At 35.7% G+C, this 18,089-nt stretch overlaps 1 protein-coding gene and 2 long non-coding RNA genes across 6 annotated transcripts in view; 1 reads left to right on the top strand and 2 right to left on the bottom strand.

Moving 5' to 3' along the window:
• The first annotated feature begins 25 nt into the window (after positions 1 to 25).
• On the top strand, positions 26 to 3,881 carry LOC118599824. Its single transcript, XR_004949328.1, has 2 exons — positions 26 to 1,122; positions 1,472 to 3,881. It is a non-coding gene; the product is annotated as an uncharacterized LOC118599824 (long non-coding RNA).
• Positions 3,882 to 10,088: 6,207 nt separating this feature from the next.
• LOC112143890 lies at positions 10,089 to 11,476 on the bottom strand. The gene is made up of 3 exons (XR_002918813.2): positions 11,382 to 11,476; positions 10,515 to 10,566; positions 10,089 to 10,241 (listed from the first exon to the last, which is right to left on the bottom strand). It is a non-coding gene; the product is annotated as an uncharacterized LOC112143890 (long non-coding RNA).
• Positions 11,477 to 14,934: 3,458 nt separating this feature from the next.
• The window catches only part of LOC112143778 (hemicentin-1), an 8,657-nt gene continuing 5,502 nt past the window's right edge, over positions 14,935 to 18,089 (bottom strand). For 2 of the 4 annotated variants that reach the window (XM_036215939.1, XM_036215940.1), the window contains 6 exons: positions 17,938 to 18,064; positions 17,580 to 17,843; positions 16,889 to 17,185; positions 16,380 to 16,458; positions 16,000 to 16,084; positions 14,935 to 15,911 (listed from right to left, as the gene is read on the bottom strand). In XM_036215939.1, coding sequence (XP_036071832.1) covers positions 15,867 to 15,911; positions 16,000 to 16,084; positions 16,380 to 16,458; positions 16,889 to 17,185; positions 17,580 to 17,843; positions 17,938 to 18,064 — 897 coding nt within the window. In that variant the 3' untranslated portion in view covers positions 14,935 to 15,866. The remainder of the gene's footprint in view (positions 15,912 to 15,999; positions 16,085 to 16,379; positions 16,459 to 16,888; positions 17,186 to 17,579; positions 17,844 to 17,937; positions 18,065 to 18,089) is intronic. The other 2 variants (XM_036215941.1, XM_036215942.1) reach the window with 1 other exon arrangement.

Here is an 18,089-nt window from a genome sequence, read left to right as displayed (position 1 = left end):
ATTCATTCATTCATTCATTCATGTTTTATACAGCCGTTTGAGAAAATGACTATCGGTGTATTTTTCATAGTCGCCAAAAGTAACCATTTAGGTTTCCCTGTTGCAGAATTGCATTTATTTTACTCAGCTCTGTGGAGCTGGAGGAGGTTGGGACTTCATTACCATGATCTCTGTCTCCACCTCCATCTTTGAGGAGCTGACAGGTAATCTGCATGATTCCACTCACCTTTGTGACTGTCTTTATGAATGAATCAGTCCAGGGGATCAAGAAGTCGTCTGTGTTCAAAGACTCTGCAGCTGACTGATCAACTGTGAGTCTGTTTTAAACTGAATCTTTTTATGGGTGCGGAGCTTTTGGAGGCTTTCCCAGTTACCGTCGGGTGAAGGTGGACAGGTCAACAGTCTGTTCCAGGACCACACACTGATAATCACAATTAAAGGGCAATTTAGGGCATCCAAATAACCTATGAAGCATGTTTTTGAAACCCTCACATGAGAACATGCAAAGTACTCACAGAAATGACCCGACATTTGAACCAGGGCCTTCTCACTATGGCTGTGTCCAAATTCAGCGGCTGTGTCCTCCTTGGCAGCATATGTCGGCTGCTGACGTCATAGCGCCGCTACAAGTGCTGTCCAAATTCAACAGCTACTTCAAATGCAGCCAACGAATGCGGCCTTCCTTTTCCCAAATTCAAGGATCGCTCTGGTGTATCATCCTTTGCTGCTCATATCCCAAGATCCGAAGATTTTTCTGACAACGGTGGACTTTGATGCGGGACCCGGAAATTTCACTTTTTAATGTAAGTAAAAATTGTAAACTGTTAAGTTTATGGTTTTGATGATTAACTTAAAACATTTTAACGTTATTTTTATCTGAAATTATACAATAAAAGTGCTTATATAGCGGTCTCTGCTCGTATGCTAGATCCTGCAGATGCTCTTCGCTCGTTCACTATTTTTTTTCTTTCGTAATAAAAACTGTATTTTTTTAAAATGTTACTTTAAAACATTTTATGTCCTTTTAAGGACCAAAGAACAGACGGAAGCTTTTATAAAGCTCAGGGGTGAAAATGATCATCTTTTCACTGGCCCAAAATTTTCGGCTGCTCTGGCATGGAGGTAAATCATACATTTATATACGTCTTCGTCACATTAGAGCAGGCATCACCAGCCTTGTTTTTCATGAGCTACATTGCCCTGCTTATTTTGCAGATAACCCTGCTTCAGTAATTACTGATTAGCTGGATGGAATGAGCTCAGTTTCTGATTGACTGAACACACCTGATCCAGGTGACCAGAAGTAGCTGAAACAGGGTTAGCTGCTAAACAAGCAGGGCAGGAGCTCACAAGGAATAGAGTTGGTGACCCCTGTAGTAGAGTTTAGTGTCTTTTGTGTTTTAATGTGAAATATTTTTGATTGGGATTAAACCTGTTATCTCTCTTTCTTTTTATTTTTTGTATTTTTCAGGACAATTCTGGAGAAACTGGGGCTTACAGCCCAGGAAAAAGTGGGATAAGGAGGGAGACTTTTGTCGAACTTTTCAGTCTGCCGGAAAAAAAATGACAATAAATGAATAACTTAGATTTCTGAAAATAGATAAATGACGTTTATATTTGATATATTAACAATTTTTGATTTGTTAATTTAAATAAAAGTATAAATCCAAAACAGTAATTGTCATGAATTCATTGTAACACTTACGACTAGTTACAAAGATGGTCGACATGGATGGGGTACTTCAGATGAAACCCATAGCTGGAACTTTGCTCGTGGTGATTAGAAAATCATGCAGGATGATCTGCAGAGATATTCAGGATGCTTCTTAACTGCATCGTCCATCATCAAAGTTTGCAGGGCTGGCTGTCGACGGATCCTGCATGACCAAAAATGATCCATAAATACATACATATGTAATAATACATGCACAATCGGAAATCTTTTGTAAAAAGAAAATGTTTTTATTAGGAGGACTGCAAGGGAGTCCCTGTTCACTCTGAAGTCTGGTCTTGGATCTTCACTGTTAAAAAAAAAAAATGTTCCAGGATTGGGAGACTCAGGTTGAGTCTACATTACAGGGGTCTAGACTGGTTAAAAAAGAAATACACAAGAAATACATTTTTATTGAAAACATGTGGTTTTACGTATTTTGTTGCTATACTACAACACATCATTATACTTAGGTGAACACCTGAATAACAAAATACTTAAATACCACTTGTATTGATTTCAAATAAGAGTAGAGTAAAATTGTTAAAAAATTAATTTCAGCAATAAAAGAGGTCAGAAGATAAAATTAACATTTAGCCCTATTGTAGACTGATTAATAAAATTAAACTAATTATTTCTTACATGTTTTTTATGCTCAGAAAAAAGGTAGTTACTTATACTCAGTTGCATTTACTGCAACAACTTGTGTGAAATAAACAAAACTTTGATACTCTTCAAACCCACAAATTCAGTAATTGTATATGTCAGACCTGTAATGCAGTTGCTAAATAAATATATCCATGAAACTAGCTAAAGAAAATATGTAAAGAGCTTGTAGAAGTCTTTTTTAAGCGTTTGTACACAGTACCTGCATATTTTTTTTCTCAGCCACTAAAATAGCAAGTGCCCCCAACGGCGATGCATCCGCTCCAACTCCTCCAAAATCAAAAGTTGAATCAAATAACTCAAACATTTCGAGCTTCATGCTTCAGAACATGTTCAACTCACTGTGTCTAGGCTACAGGAAATTAGCCAGCAAGGCCAGACCTACTTGCATTTTGTGCAATAAAGTAATTAAAAATAAAAAAAAAAAATAAAAAAACAAGGCTAGACCATGTGACATAGTCACTGTGTTTGTAAATTTTTTATATGGTATCTTGAATGTTAAGCAAAAAAAAAAAGAAAAAAAAAAAACATAACAAGAGCCATAAATCTGAGCATAAGAATTACAGAAATTAAAATATGGGTTTCTGTGAACATTTGAAGTCTGCTGTAAAATTGGTTGTGGTCTTTTTGAGTGTTTTTTTTGTATGTATTATTTTTGTTTGCTGTGAGCCGTTTACCTGGAGGAAAGGTGGCCACGCCCCCTTCCAAGTTTATTAATTGGGCTGGTGTCGGGATGACGCGAGGAGGAAGGAAACCGGAAAACGCCAGGAGGAGACGCGTCTTGGAGGCGATCACAAATCAAGGAACAAAACCTTCCTTCTCCGGGAAAGATCTGCACCCCTGTTTGGTGGCATTCCAGCTTTTGTCCAGTTCAAAGCCCGGAGACGTCAAACCGGAGGACGCCCATCAGCTGGTTTCTCGACGCGCGCATCTGGACGTAGCGAACAGTGCGAGGCCTGCGCTGGGTGAGATCTGCACATTTTCTTTTTCTTAGGGCGCCCTAAACTATTTTTTTTCCTGGTATACCAGAGAGACTATTTTTTTCCCTTGTATTTGCCCTTGTTCGGACGGATTACGGGACACGGACACGTAGCGTTTCGGGTTTATTTTTGGACTTTGAACTCTTAAGGTGGACCGGTTCTGTGGGAGGGGAAAACGTTTTGGTGTTTGAAAAAAAGGACGTTTGGTTCATTCATTAAAAAAATTGTATATGTGAAGTTTGAGTAAGCTTTAAGTTATTAAAATATATATATATTTATTCATCTGTGGGGACATTGAACATACCCTGATTTTTTGTTTTTTTGTTAACTTACATTAAAATAACCTAATGTTTGTTACAACCATCCAAATTCAAAGCCCTTAACATCCGGTCTACCCACTTTACGAAGGACCTGGCCATCGACTGAATTTGGACACAGCCTGTGAGACAAAGGTGTTAACCACTACAACACTGTGTAATTACTACTGACCATCTTAATTAGCTTTAAAAAAAAAAGAAAAAAAACTTTTAGAGACTTCTGGGACAATAACCTTGAATGTAATAAAGCTTATTTTCACTAACTCTTCCTCTCTGCACAAACAGACGTGCTACAGACTTGTTAAAATCCTAAACCCTTAACCCTATTTTACATGTTTCCTTTTTTTAAAATGGATTGCTGAGGGATTCACTTCCAATATTTGTAGTTATTTACTTATTTTTAGTTTTTGCACTGAAATTGATTGCATTTTTCTTTTTCTTCGCATAGCTTTACTGGCTCTTTATGATCACCAGAATCTTGCTGGTCATGAATGTTTGCCACAAGTTTCGCAACATTTGAATGTTTAATGTCAGTCGTTGTAACGTAGAGATAATCTTCTGCTTTTTTATGTAGTTGAAACCTGCATTTAACAAAACTCTGTTAGATTATTAGGTTATATCCTTTAATATACTTTCTCTGAAATTTTAGTTAAATATATATTACAAATAAATGTAAAGTTATCACATTTCAAACATTAATAATAACAATGATAGAAAATTATTTTTTTCAAAGTATCAGAATTAATCTAGACTCACTAGCTAACCTGGTAGTACGCCTGTCCAAAGATGAATATTTTAAGCCTAGTTCTGCGTGTTGGCACTGTACTGGCCTCTTTGACATGAGCTGGGAGCTAATTCCACAGAGCAGGGGCTTGGTGGCTGAAGGTTCTACCTCCAACTGTACTTTTATAAATTCTAGGAACCACAAGCAGTCCTACATTTTGTGAGCGAAGTGTTCTGATTGATTTGTAAGGAACTACAAGATCTTTAATATAGGATGGGGCCACACAATTCAGAACCTCATATGTTGACATATAAGGGCGACCGTGGTGCAGCGGTAGGGCGATCGACTCCTGATCGGAAGATTGCGGGTTCGATTCCCGCCTTACCCGCCCATGTGTCGAAGTGTTCTTGAGCAAGTCACTGAACCCCGAATTGCCTCTTGTGGAAGGTTGGCGCCAGTGTTCGGCAGGGGAGCCACCACCAGTGTGTGAATGTGTGTGTGAATGGGTCTGTGACTGTGAAGCGCTTTGGGCCTTCGAAGGAAGGTAGAAAGCGCTATACAAGTATACGGCATTTAATAGCAGGATTTTGAACTTGATTCTGGATTCAACTGGGAGCCAGTGAAGGGAAGCTAATGCAGGAGTGATGTGTTCTTTTCTGCTAATTCCTGCATTCTGAACAAGCTGAAAACTTTTTAAAGAACTTTTAGGGTATACTGTTAGTAAAGAGTTACAGTAATCCAGTCTAGACGTAACAAGTGCATGGATGAGATATTGAGTATCAATTTCAGATAACATATTTCTGATCCTAGCTATATTGCGTAGGTGAAAAAAATGCAGTTTTACAAGTTTGTGATATGTGAGCCTTAAATGATAAATCTTGGTCAAATAAAACCCCCCAGTTTCTGACTGTGGAATTTAAGGCAATATTAGGCCATCCAGGGAGACTTTCTGATCTGAGAGAGCATCTCTCAGGTGTTTAGGGCCCAGTATAATGACCTCAGTTTTTTCTGGGTAAGGGAGGAGGTAATTTATTGTCATCCAGGTCTTAATGTTTCTGATGCAGGAATCAAGTTTCTCTATGTGGTCATTCTGGTCTGGTTTAATGGATAAATACAACTGTGTATCATCTGCATAACAGTGAAAATTAATGCTGTTTTACCTGGATAAATGAGAACTTGACCCAACATGGAGCTTGCTGTATGCAAACATTTGGCATTAATGCATGTTGTCTGTTTACATGCTCACAAACAATTATGATATCATGTGACGTGACAGGAAGCATGAGATTAGAGTTTTATTGCAAATTCATCAAAATAATAAAATCACTGTACACAAACCCAACCGCTCGTATAAAAATTAATGGTCAACGATCAAACTCTTTTGAACTGGAGCACGGAACAAGACAGGGATGTGGGCTTTCACTCCTCCTTTTTGCCCTCTACATTGTAGCCCTTGCTCAATTGATTTGGCAAACTGATGATGTGAAAGGAGTACTTATTAGGGGGGATGAGCATAAGATGGCATTATATGCTGATGTCATAATAATTTACACAGGTGAACCAAATGATTAATTGCCCAGGTTATTCAAATGTTTACACATATATATATATATTACACACACTGTGTTTAAACTGAAAAAACTTGAATTGTCTCTGTACATGAAATGTGCTATACAAATAAACCTGCCTTGCCTAAACAGTTTTCAAGGGTGAAGACTCTACAGTAACCACACTTTAAAGCAGCTGATCACCCTAAATGGAAGTAAAACCAGCAAGTAGAACAAGATGATTGCTAATTCTACCGCAAAGAAGCAGAACTAGTAGTCTGGACACATTCTTTTGTTGCTACATTTAAAATTGTGAAGTTAGTTCTGTGGAATCTGACCACTTTGGTCTTCTTGTTTAATTCCACTTAAAGATAGAAGCAAAAAGGCAGTCATACAAAAACAGTTTAACATCTTCTGTAGAAAGCATCTGCAACAAAACAATTGTTGCAATTCCTTAGAAATTCTTGAAGTACAAATGTGACCGTTTTTTTAAATAATAAATCCATACATCAATTTTTTAAAACCTGCTTAATTTCTCTAGGAGTCATTGGGTTGCTGGAGCCTATCCCAGCTACTGTTACACAAAGAAAGGGTTCACCATGGACAGGTTGCTAGTCTGTTAAAGGGCCACACAACCACATACACTCACATGCACGTCTAGGGGTAATTCGGAGATGTCAAAAAAACTATGGAATATGTTTTTTGGGAGGAAACCAGAGTGCTTGGAGAAAAACCCACAGAAATTCACACAGAAAGGATGATATTCAAACCGAGGCCTTCTCACTATGGAGAGAGGGTGCTAACCACTGCACCACTGTGCAACCCTCTTTATTTTTTAACTTCAGACTCCAAATCTTCCGAAAACATGTTTTTTATGTTTATTAAACAGACATTTTTTTTTTTTTTTTGAGCTACTTTGGCAAAAATTTTAGGATAATGTTTCTGAACTTGTTAGTATTCCCAGCTTTTGATCAGGTTAAAACTGATGTTTGTTGAAATCATCTTGAACTAGAACGGATTAATAGCTAATTCATTCTATCAATTACTGCTGTGTATCAGAGGAATGTTCTTCTACTCCAGGCCTAACATATTCTTTGTTTCTATGCCGTCTTATTAGTCTTTGTTTTAAAATTAACTGAAGCATATTCACACTCCACTTTCTTTTTTGTCACCACCTCTGCGTACACAGTTCCCATCTCAAGGGCATTGCGGACAAAATTCTTCCCGGCGTCCTCGACCACAAACCTTTCCTCTGTCTGACAGGACTTTTCACAGACGCTAAAGTCTCCAGATTTCTTTCCTGCTTTGCTGTTCCTTTTGGCCTTAAAAGTGACGCTGGCGTACGTCACATCTTCCTGATCATTTCCAGGGCTGACACTGAGTCCTTCAGTTGAAGCTGAACTTGAAAAATTATCACTGGTTCTCTGAGAGTCATTTAGAGGCTCAGCAGCGTCTTCTTCTCCCAGCTCACTGGTGCTTGCATAAATGTTGTCTTCTGCTGTTTCCTGCATCAGAAAATCATCAAATAAATAAAAATAATCAGTTTAGCTTTGAATGCAGTTAAATTTAAACACATAACCTCCAGAAACTGAATAAAAAGTTAATGTGAGTAACTGCGAGGCACAGAGATAATTTCAGAGTACCTCGTTTGTCTCTGCTAATGGACCCTTGTTGAGTTTATGACGCTTATTGAGGAACCTGAAAACACAGCAGAGTGTCTGTGATGTACGAGCATGACTTAATCAGTCAAAAGATTTACCAAAAGCTAGATTGAATCAACTCAATGAAGATGCTAATAAAGTTTTGGTCAATTCCCTGACAACTTTTATTGCTGTCATCCTTCTAAAACATGAAACTAAAGTAAAGTAAAATCACCAACCTGATGACGAACAGCAAAACACACATGAGAACCAGCAAAGAAACAGTTAATAGAATAATCAGAAGCAGCGGCTCTTCATCTGGAACAGAAATTAGGATTAAAAATGATCAGTATTTTTTCACATCCTGACAGTCTGGTGTTGTCTATCTTGCTAAGATTCTGTCTTGTTAACAATTAAAGAATATTAAATGCTATAAAAATATGTATTTTTCCATTGTTGGCCAGTTAAAGCTGCTGCTTTAGGAAATGTACCAGTGGAAAATCTAACTTATAAAAGGACAGCATACAAGGTACGTATTTGCTTATTCTTTTTTAAAGCTATTGAAATATAAAAAAGAGTTGGACAAACGTACTAATTCTAAATTTAGACACATTTTCCAAGGATGCTTCACAGATATGGGGTTCATTATGTCTCACTACAGTTAATTAAAATCTACAGTTTTCTGTAGAAAAACATTATTTTCAATTAAGTTTTGTTTGAAGAAAAATTTTAATGATTACCAAAAAGCTTTAAACGTATTACTTAAAAGCATGGTTACTCTGTCGTAACTGAAAAAAAAACTAATTTTTCACCAATGCTTTGTATTTGTCATTTGGTTTGTTTGAATCGTTGTGATGTATTTACTTTTAACTCACCTGGAGTCTTTAGGTCATTCAAACTAAACTGATGTTTGGTTGATCCGAGGTAGTTAGAGCTGGAGCAGATCAATGTAGTGAAATTGTTCATCTGTGACAGACTCAGAATGATGCTGCTCCTCAGATATGTTTTATTTAAAGAGTCTGTGTTGATTTTAGTTGTTTCAGAATGATTAACTGTTTTCTCATTCAAAGACCAGGTCAAAGTGGGAGCAGGATTCCCATCAGTTTCACAGGAACAGTTGATCTGGTTTCCAGCTTTTGTACAATTAGATAAAGGACGGATCCATGGTGGAACTGAAATGACAGCAGATGGTCAGCTATCAGCACTGTTAAATTAAAGGACAAATATTTAAATGTTTTAATACAGACTATGAACGCTTATTGTTTTTTTTATATTCTTGCAGGGAGAAACTTAATGGATCTGTGCTTTAATGTTTGTTTGATTCATCTCCACAAAAAAATCTACATTTTTTTCACTATGCTTGTTGAATGATTCACCTACCAAAACAAGAAAATTAAACACAATGTCTCTGATTGGTATATTTAAGAAAAACTAACTAGCGTGTGTTTGTTTCCATTGTCAGTATGAGTAGTTAAATGACATTATGACAGAATATTTAGTTAAAGGTTTTAAAGTGATCATAATTATACTTACAGAGAACATTTATGTGAGTGATGTTAGAACATCCAGGTCCTAGTTCATTTTCAGCTTTGCAGAAATAATCTCTGTAACTAATCGATGTTGTGATGTTTAAAACTCTCCCATGTCCAATAAGAGTCTCCTGTTCTCCATCAGCTCTGTACCAGCTGTAGTTCTTTACTTCAGGACGGGCATCACTGATACACGTCAGACTAACACTTATGTGTACTGGTACTGGACCAGAAGGACTGACTGAAACTCTGGTGTCTTTAGGGGAATCTAAAAATTAAAAAAATATATATATCTTAAGATTATGATTATTGTCACAATTAAAATGCAATTGTTATGTTTATGTCAAAAATGTAAAGCACACAAACATACATGTAATATCAGCTGTAAAAGATGAGTTAACAGATACACCAGAGCCTCCATGTTTCCAGTAGACAGCTGTACATGTTATTGTCTTTCCATGATGGAGGTGTGAAGCAGTGAAGTTCAGAACAGAGATCTGGACTTTGGTTTGATCCTGGTTCTCCTTCAGTGTCTCCTGACTATCAGCCAGTTTGGGCGTCCATGTCAGAGTTGGAGGATGAGACGGACAGGAAGCTGGAGCCGAGCACGTCAGACTGACTGAGGTTCCCTCCTTCACTGTCAGAGCTGATGGACTCAGAGTCGGTGAGGGAGGACGACCTGGGAGGAAGAAACAGTTTGAGGTTGTTTGTTGTCTGATTTCCAGGAATGTTTGATTGCAAAATGTACTACATTTTAAACCTTTTGTGCAATAACGTAAACTTACCTTTGACCTCAACAGTCACAGTCGGATTAGTAAAAGTCCATTTTAGTCTATTGTCACATTCCAGTCTGAATTGAGATTTACCAGCATGACCATAATTCATTTTCAAGAAGGTGGAAGTGCAGTTCTTCTCTGTTAAATTTCCTATTTCTTTAACTGGTTTTAATTTTGGGGTTTTAGTGTCAGGGTAAACCCATTTTCCTTCACAGTCTTTATTTAAATTCCCATCATATTCTTCTCTTATATCAAAGGAACAAGGGATGGTCAAACATGATCCAGTCAGAACCTCAACAGTCTCTGGTATTCTGATATTAAACTCTCTCTTAGTCTGTATGCACAGAAAACCTGAAAGAGAAAACAACAAACCTTAGAGAGAAAAACAGTTTTAATAATCTAAAGGTTCACATTTGCAAAATGTTCATTCACATTATTTCAAATCAGTTAAAATGTATAATTTACATTATTTTAACTATTTTAAAATGTTTATAAACAACATGAGGAATAAATTATCAACATTTGTCTTTTCTAGTCAAAGATATTACAAAATGTCAAATAAAACTTGACTTATTTAAATGAAGATTTTTGTGTTTTTATAAATCAGATTTAATTTTCACTCACCCTTCATCAGACAGACCACAAAAAGTGTAAATATAGTTTGAATTCCAGCCATCTGCAATCATGAAAATCACAATTTAATGAGTCAAAATAAAATAACATAAAACAATGACAAGTCTCACTCATTTTGTCCTTTTATTGTAGCTAAAAGTAAACTGATGTTACGTTTAAAAATGTCATTTATGCAAAAATCTAATGAAAAAAATAATTAATATCAAATACCCAAATTTAAGAAAATAATTGTATCCTAAAATATATTAATACTAAAATATTCAAAAATTGTCATGCAAATATAAAAATAAGTATTATTAATGCTGAAGTAGCAGCACTAAAAAGTACACTATAAATTTAAACTTGAAAACAAACAAAAATAGTGAAATTACGCAGAATAAGAAAGAAGCAAACAAGATCATTTTGAGATAACCAAAACACTATTACTAATCGTTTTGTTGTGTTTTCAGATTTTTCTTGCTGCTTCGACCAAGAATCGGCCTAATTTATACAACACTACAAAAAACGTATTCATTTCCTTTTTAATAAGTTCTTCACAATTCCACCAAATCAAATTAAAACCAACACATTTCTCAAAGATGTTTGAGTCAAAGACATATTTACAAAGAAGATAATATTTTTTGGATGGTTGTTTTTAATTATTTGGTCGTTATTTATTTAATTATTTATCACTGAAAAGCATCAAACGCTAAAGTTATTAGCAATATTTTAAATATTAATTGTATCACACGTGATAAATTTAACGTTTTCTAAAATCCACAACTAAACAATAAGTTTTGTAAGAAATAAAGAAACTCAACACAGAAATCAGCATGTCGATCTCAGTTGAAGAACAGGGAAAAAAGTATTTCTTTTTACCTTTTTTGCTGTTCCAGCTCAAACACACAGCAGTGGTGAAAAAGGATCTCTAGATTCTGATGAAGTTTTTACAGAAGTTAACTTAGTTTGCAGCTGAAAGCTAAAAATGAGGAACTTCTTTAAAACCTGCCTGTGTGGAAACTTGTGTCTGTCAAGACCAAACACAGCAAATGCAGACGTGAGTTGAGTTCACGTCAGAGGAAAAGAGTCACTTATATGTGGCGACACGGGTGTGAGGTTGCAACAACACAATATTTACGGGGTAAATATTAAAATATAATTTATTAAGAGCAATTTAAAAAAAACGATATAAAAACAACTTCCATTAAAACATTTCAGAGGGGGAGCTCATCGAGGTGGCTGGCCCGATGTTATCTTGCGCTCATTTATAACTTGACAAAATATATTTGTATGGAGAGTTAAACATTTAATTTTTTTATGATTTATACCGGAATAATATTCCTGCCTTTTTATTATTGATATGTATATTAAACGTTATGGTTTTAAAGTTTTAAAAATTGCCATTCTGCTACCTTTTTTAAACTACTTTGGCATTTACTTTTTAGGCTATTTTGGAGTTTAGCTAATATTTGAGCTACATGATAGATATTTTAGCTAATTTGGGCTTTTTAAGGCTATGTTGCAGTTTAGCTAAGATTTTCATGCTAGCTGTTCTGGCTAATTTAGGCTTTTATTCAGCTTTTTTACGCTATTTTGATGTTTAGATATTTTTCTGCAAATGCTTGTTTTGGCTAGCCTGTTCTTTTTTTTGGGGGGGGGGGTAATTTGATATCAAGCTAATATTTTAGCTGGCTATTAGATTCAGCATTTTTAGCTATCAGCTTCAGCATCTTCAGCTATCAGCACTATCATCTTCAGTGGTTAAATTCAGCTTACAGCATTCTCACTAGCATTATCGCAGGTAATGCTATATATCTAGTTTATAATTACATTAAAATGTTACAGTTTAAAAGTTTTTAAAAATGTAGTTTTAGAGTATTTAATAAATGTTTGTCCTGTTCAGCCTACGACCTAAGGTTTGTTTTGGATTTTGGCCCCTTGTGTCATTGAGTTTGACACCCCTGCCCTGGAAGAAACAAGCCTCTGTGCACTGTGAAACTCCTCCTTCCCTGCTCCACACCAGCACACAGTGTGAAGCTTCAATACAGAGCATCACATCATGAAATAAAACTGAGGCTTTAAAACCATTAGATATATCTATAGTTACAGATATTCCAAAAACTACAGATGAATCTTCTGTTGATGTTGTTAATCATTTCTTTTCTGTAGAACATAACTCCTGTAACAAATAAAACACAGAGGACACGAGGAAAACATGCAAACTCTACACAGAATTAACCCGACATTTGAACCAGAGACTTCTCACTGTGAGACAGAGGTGTTAACCACTACAACACTGTGCAACCAGTTCTGACCATCTTAATAAGCTTTTAACAAAACTTTTAAAGACTTCTAGGACAATAACATTAAACTTTATTGTCATAGAACTTTTTTTTTACTCACTCTCTTCCTTCCTGCACAAACGTGCTGCAGACTTGTTAAAACCCTAAACCCTTTTTTACATCTTTCATGTTTTAAATGCTGAGGGATTAATTTCCAATATTTGTAGTTATTTTCTTGTTTTTAGTTTTTGCACTGAAATAAATTGCTTTTTTCTTTTTCTTCATAACCTTTTCTGACTCTTTGTGATCACCAGAATCTTCCTGTTCATGAATGTTTGTCTAGACTTCACCACAAGTTTAGCAACATTTGAATGTTTAATGTCATTGGTTGTAACGTAGAGATAATCTTCTGCTTTTCCTGTAGTAGAAACCTTCAAGTACCATAACTTTAGTAGATTAGTTGCTGTTAATGTTTATAATGGAGGTGTGAAGTTCAGAACAGAGATCTGGACTTTGGGTTGATCCTGGTTCTCCTTCAGTGTCTCCTGACTGTCCAGTTTAGGCGTTCATGTCAGACAGGAAGCTGGAGCCGATCACCTCAGACTGACTGAGGTTCCTAAAGGTCTTCAGTCCATCACAGGGCGGTTTCTTTAACATGCTGTGCATTTTTTAAAGTGAAGAGTAAACTTCCTCTAAAATGAGACATGCATAGATGTTGATAAGAAGTTTGATTAAAATGAGGAAGTCATTTTAATCAAACTTCTTATCAACTTCTATACATGTGAAGTTTTATTAAAATGAGGAAGTCACCTCAATGTTTTTCCACCCAGAAGTGTTACTATTGGCTGTTACTGTGGTGTTTCTGTCTGTTCAAAAACAGATAGAAATTGGGTTTGTTCACAGTTTTCGAGGCGGCCCCCACTTGTTTTTGCACATGAACCTGGACAAGAAAAATGACTCATTGTGCTCCATTTTGACATTTTCACTTAGGGGTGTACTTACTTGTGTTACCAGGAGTTAAGCTATTAATGTGTGTATAATAAATGATTTTGAAGAAAAAATAAATTTACACTGCTATACAAGATGGACAATGGCTACTAGTGTTGTTCTATGAAAAGATATAAATAAATGTCGACATAATTGTAAAGGGTGTACTCACTTTTGTGAGATACTGTAGATATTTTTTGTTTGTTGTAAAGCTAGAAGCCAAATATTATCTTTCAAAATAATTCTTGTAGAGACTTTTTACAAATGATCAACATAATAAGACAAAGTGTAATAAGAATCTTTTAGTTAATTTTTGTGCATTAATAACAACATTTAGAGAGAATACATTTTTCTGTGTATTTTTCATAGTCCCTAAAATTCATCCATTAGGTTTTCCTGTTCCAGAATTGCATTTGTGTTACTCAGCTCTGTGGAGCTGGAGGAGGTCGGGGCTTCATTCTTATGATCATTTTATTGAATATTAATGGTGGTTGGCAAACAACAGAATGGTACATGTTACGTCCTGCTGCTGCCTGGCCTCCTTTCCACCCAGTTTCCTTTGGCTCACCTGGCAGGTGTGGCCAATGTGTCTTGATTGGCAGCTGGTGTCTATTTAAGACAGAGGAGGACACACCCAGCCATGCAGGGAGCAGAGCAGCAGGCTGGGTTTTCATTTGGTGTGGTGCTGGTTTGGTCCTTTACTACTTTTTGTCCTCAGCAATTGTAGATTGCTGGGTTTTGTTGTGTTAGTTTGGGCTTGGACTTGGTAGTCTTGATTTGTGGGCTTTGTTTGATCTGTTTTGATTAGGTAGTTTTGTTAGGCAGCCGTTAGCAGGGAGCTGCTGACTCTGACGGTCATCATAGCTGGGTCAGAAGTCTCCCTAACTTATTTTTCTTTTGACCAAGGTTCTCACTTTCTTTTGGATTGTTTTCTTTTCTTAATCAAACCCACTAATTTGATCTTCATTTCAGGACACAGGTTTTCATTTATTTTCATAAACTGTTCCTTTTATGTTTGGTTCCAGTTTATGTTATCGTCCCCTTTGTCCCCCTCCCTCACCCCTAGACTCAAGCCGGGTTACTGCCAGGGGACATAACGGTGCATTACTGCCACCTCCTGGTCTGGAGTGTGGGTCGTACAAAATCAAAATAGACACGTCCTGTGCACCTTATATTCTCCCCATCAGGCTTGTCTTTCTTAAAAATTGGAACAAATATACAAAACAGTGTTTTTATTCTAAAATTTCATAAATATTCTACAAAATGTTCAGTTCTTCAACCTGCCTTCTGAATGTGGCCTTGTGACATTTCAACTGACATTTCAATACGACATGTTCTACAGTTTTCATATCGTGGTAATAGTTACATATTCCATTTACATGCTTTCTTAATGCTCTGTAATTGAGACTTGTGTGTCCAAATCGTAACCTAGAAAGGACCACCTGCTCTCTCCTGTTGGACTGCTGAGGGATTTATTTTCAATATTATTTAGTTGTTTTTAGTTTTTGCACTGAACTAGATTTCTTTTTGTTCTGACATTTTTCTGACTGTTTTTTTTTTTCTCTGACCACCAGAATCTTGCTGGTCATTGATGATTTCTTAAACTTCGCCACAAGCTGAGCAACATTTGAATGTTTCATCTCATTTGTTGTCATTTTTTTCTGCAAGAGAAAGGTGTATAACAGAACTCTATAATGTTATGAGGTTTTAACTCTCTTAATAGTGCATGCATTTTTAAAGGGGAAAAAAGAAAATAATTTCATATTATCTCACAGAGAGGTCGACTTGAAAAGAAACTATTTTAACATTTGAAAAGTATTTTATTATCTTGCATTTAAAAACAGCTCAAAAGCCAGACAAAAACACATCTGATGAATACCAATACATTTCTTTTAAATGGAAAAATAGATCAACAAGAATTAGATAAAAAAAAAATGAACTAAACACACAAACATCTTATTTGAGACACAAATGTATCAGGAGCTGAATAGATGGTTCACTCTGGAGTAAACTGCACTTTTCAAAATTAAAATCTGATTTTCTCTGATTTTTCACTGATTAAGCTGAGAGATATTTAGGGATGAGAATAATCTTCTCACAGCTCACTGGTGTTGAAATCAAGTTTATCTTCTGCTGCTTCCTACATGAGAAACAAGAAAATAAATGAAATAATAAAAGAAGCTAAAATACAGTGTGAGCTATAAGGCACAGAGTTTATTCCAAAGTACCTCATTTCTATCTACCAGTGGATGTGGATTCGTGTTGATTTCACTTATCATCTGGTTCTTGAGTTTGTGGCGCTTGTAGAGAAACCTGAAAACACAGCAGATCATGCAGCTAAACGACTGTTTACTGCAGGTTTGAAGCTGCTTAGAAACATCAAACTAGATATTTGACAAATTGATCAACCAAACTGGTCACGTTGTGCTGAGAACTGATGGAAATATATAGATTCTCATAAAAGTTGCTAAAATAGTTGAACATTTTGTAATGTTACTGATCTAAAAAAGTGTCTTTAAGGTTTAAATGTGTTCTAATCACATGTAACCTACAGAATAACTTATCAGATTCTCCAAACATGAGACCAAAGTAAAGGAAGCTCACCAACCTGATGACAATCAGCAACACAAACACTGATATCAGTGAAACAACAGTTACACGGAGAATCAGAAGCAGCGACACTTCATCTAAAACACAGATTGAGATTAACAGAGAAAAATGAGACATTTTGAGATCAAAGTCCAAATATGTTAAACTTATTTCTCTATTCTGTCACTTAAAGTTATTTCTCTAAGAAATAAAACACTCAAATGTCTTTCATGATGACAAAGAAAACCACAAATAATTTTTAGCAAATTATCTTTTTAAAACAAATGTTACTTTTGCTTTCAGTGATTAAAAATAACTTTTCTTGTCTTTACAGAAACAAATTTTGCCACAAGAAAAAAAACAAATATTAATAAACTACTATTTTCTGCATAAACATTTACTTTAAGTGTGATATGTATAATAAAACCAGGGAATTGTCAAAGACTTGAAGGAAACTCGTGGAAGAATAAAAATAAAAACAGAAGATTTGTGGGAAACAAATGTGTGATGAATTAAATGTTGACTCACCCTGAATCTTTAAATCATTCAAACTAAACTGATGTTTGGTTGATCCGAGGTAGTTAGAGCTGGAGCAGATCAATGTAGTGCAATCATTTATCTGTGACAGACTCAGAATGATGCTGCTCCTCAGATATGTTTTATTTAGAGAGTCTGTGTTGATTTTAGTTGTTTCCGATTGATTGACTGTTTTTCCATTCAACAACCAGATCAAATTGGGAGCAGGATTCCCATCAGTTTCACAGGAACAGTTGATCTGGTTTCCAGCTTTTGTACATTTGGATAAAGGACGGATCCATGGTGGAACTGAAATGACAGCAGAGGGTCAGCTATCAGCACTGTTAAATTAAAGGACCAATATTTAAATGTTTTAATACAGACTATGAACATTGATTGTTTTTTTTATATATCCTTGCAGGGAGAAACTTAATGGATCTGTGCTGTAATGTTTGTTTGATTCAACTCCACAAAAGAAGCATGTTTGAGTCAGCTGCTATTGTAAAAAAAACATTTTTTTTCGCTATGCTTGTTGAATGGTTCACCTACCAAAACAAGAAAATTAAACACAATGTCTCCGATTGGCATATTTAAAAAAAAATTAACTAACATAAGTTTGTTTCCATTGTTAGTATGAGTAGTTAAATGACATTATGACAGAATATTTCGTTAAAGGTTTTAAAATGATCATAATTATACTTACAGAGAACATTTATGTGAGTGATGTTAGAACTTCCAGGTCCTAGTTCATTTTCAGCTTTGCAGAAATAATCTCTGTAACTAATCGATGTTGTGATGTTTAAAACTCTTCCATGTCCAATAAGACTCTCCTGTTCTCCATCATCTCTGTACCAGCTGTAGTTTTTTACTTTTGGACGGGCATCACTGATACATGTCAGACTCACACTTCTGTGTACTGGTACTGGACCAGAAGGACTGACTGAAACTCTGGTGTCTTTAGGGGAATCTAAAAATAATAAATATCTTAAGATTATGATTATTGTCACAATTAAAATGTAATTGTTGTGTTGATGTCAAAAATGTAAAGCACACATACGTACATCTAATATTAGCTGTTAAAGATGAATTAACAGATACACCAGAGCCTCCATGTTTCCAGTAGACAGCTGTACATGTTATTCTCTTTCCATGATGGAGGTGTGAAGCAGTGAAGTTCAGAACAGAGATCTGGACTTTGGTTTGATCCTGGTTC

Source organism: Oryzias melastigma, linkage group LG16, assembly GCF_002922805.2.
Source record: "Oryzias melastigma strain HK-1 linkage group LG16, ASM292280v2, whole genome shotgun sequence".
In the NCBI taxonomy this organism is placed as follows: Eukaryota; Metazoa; Chordata; class Actinopteri; order Beloniformes; family Adrianichthyidae; genus Oryzias; species Oryzias melastigma.
This window is presented reverse-complemented; position numbering and strand designations above follow the sequence as displayed.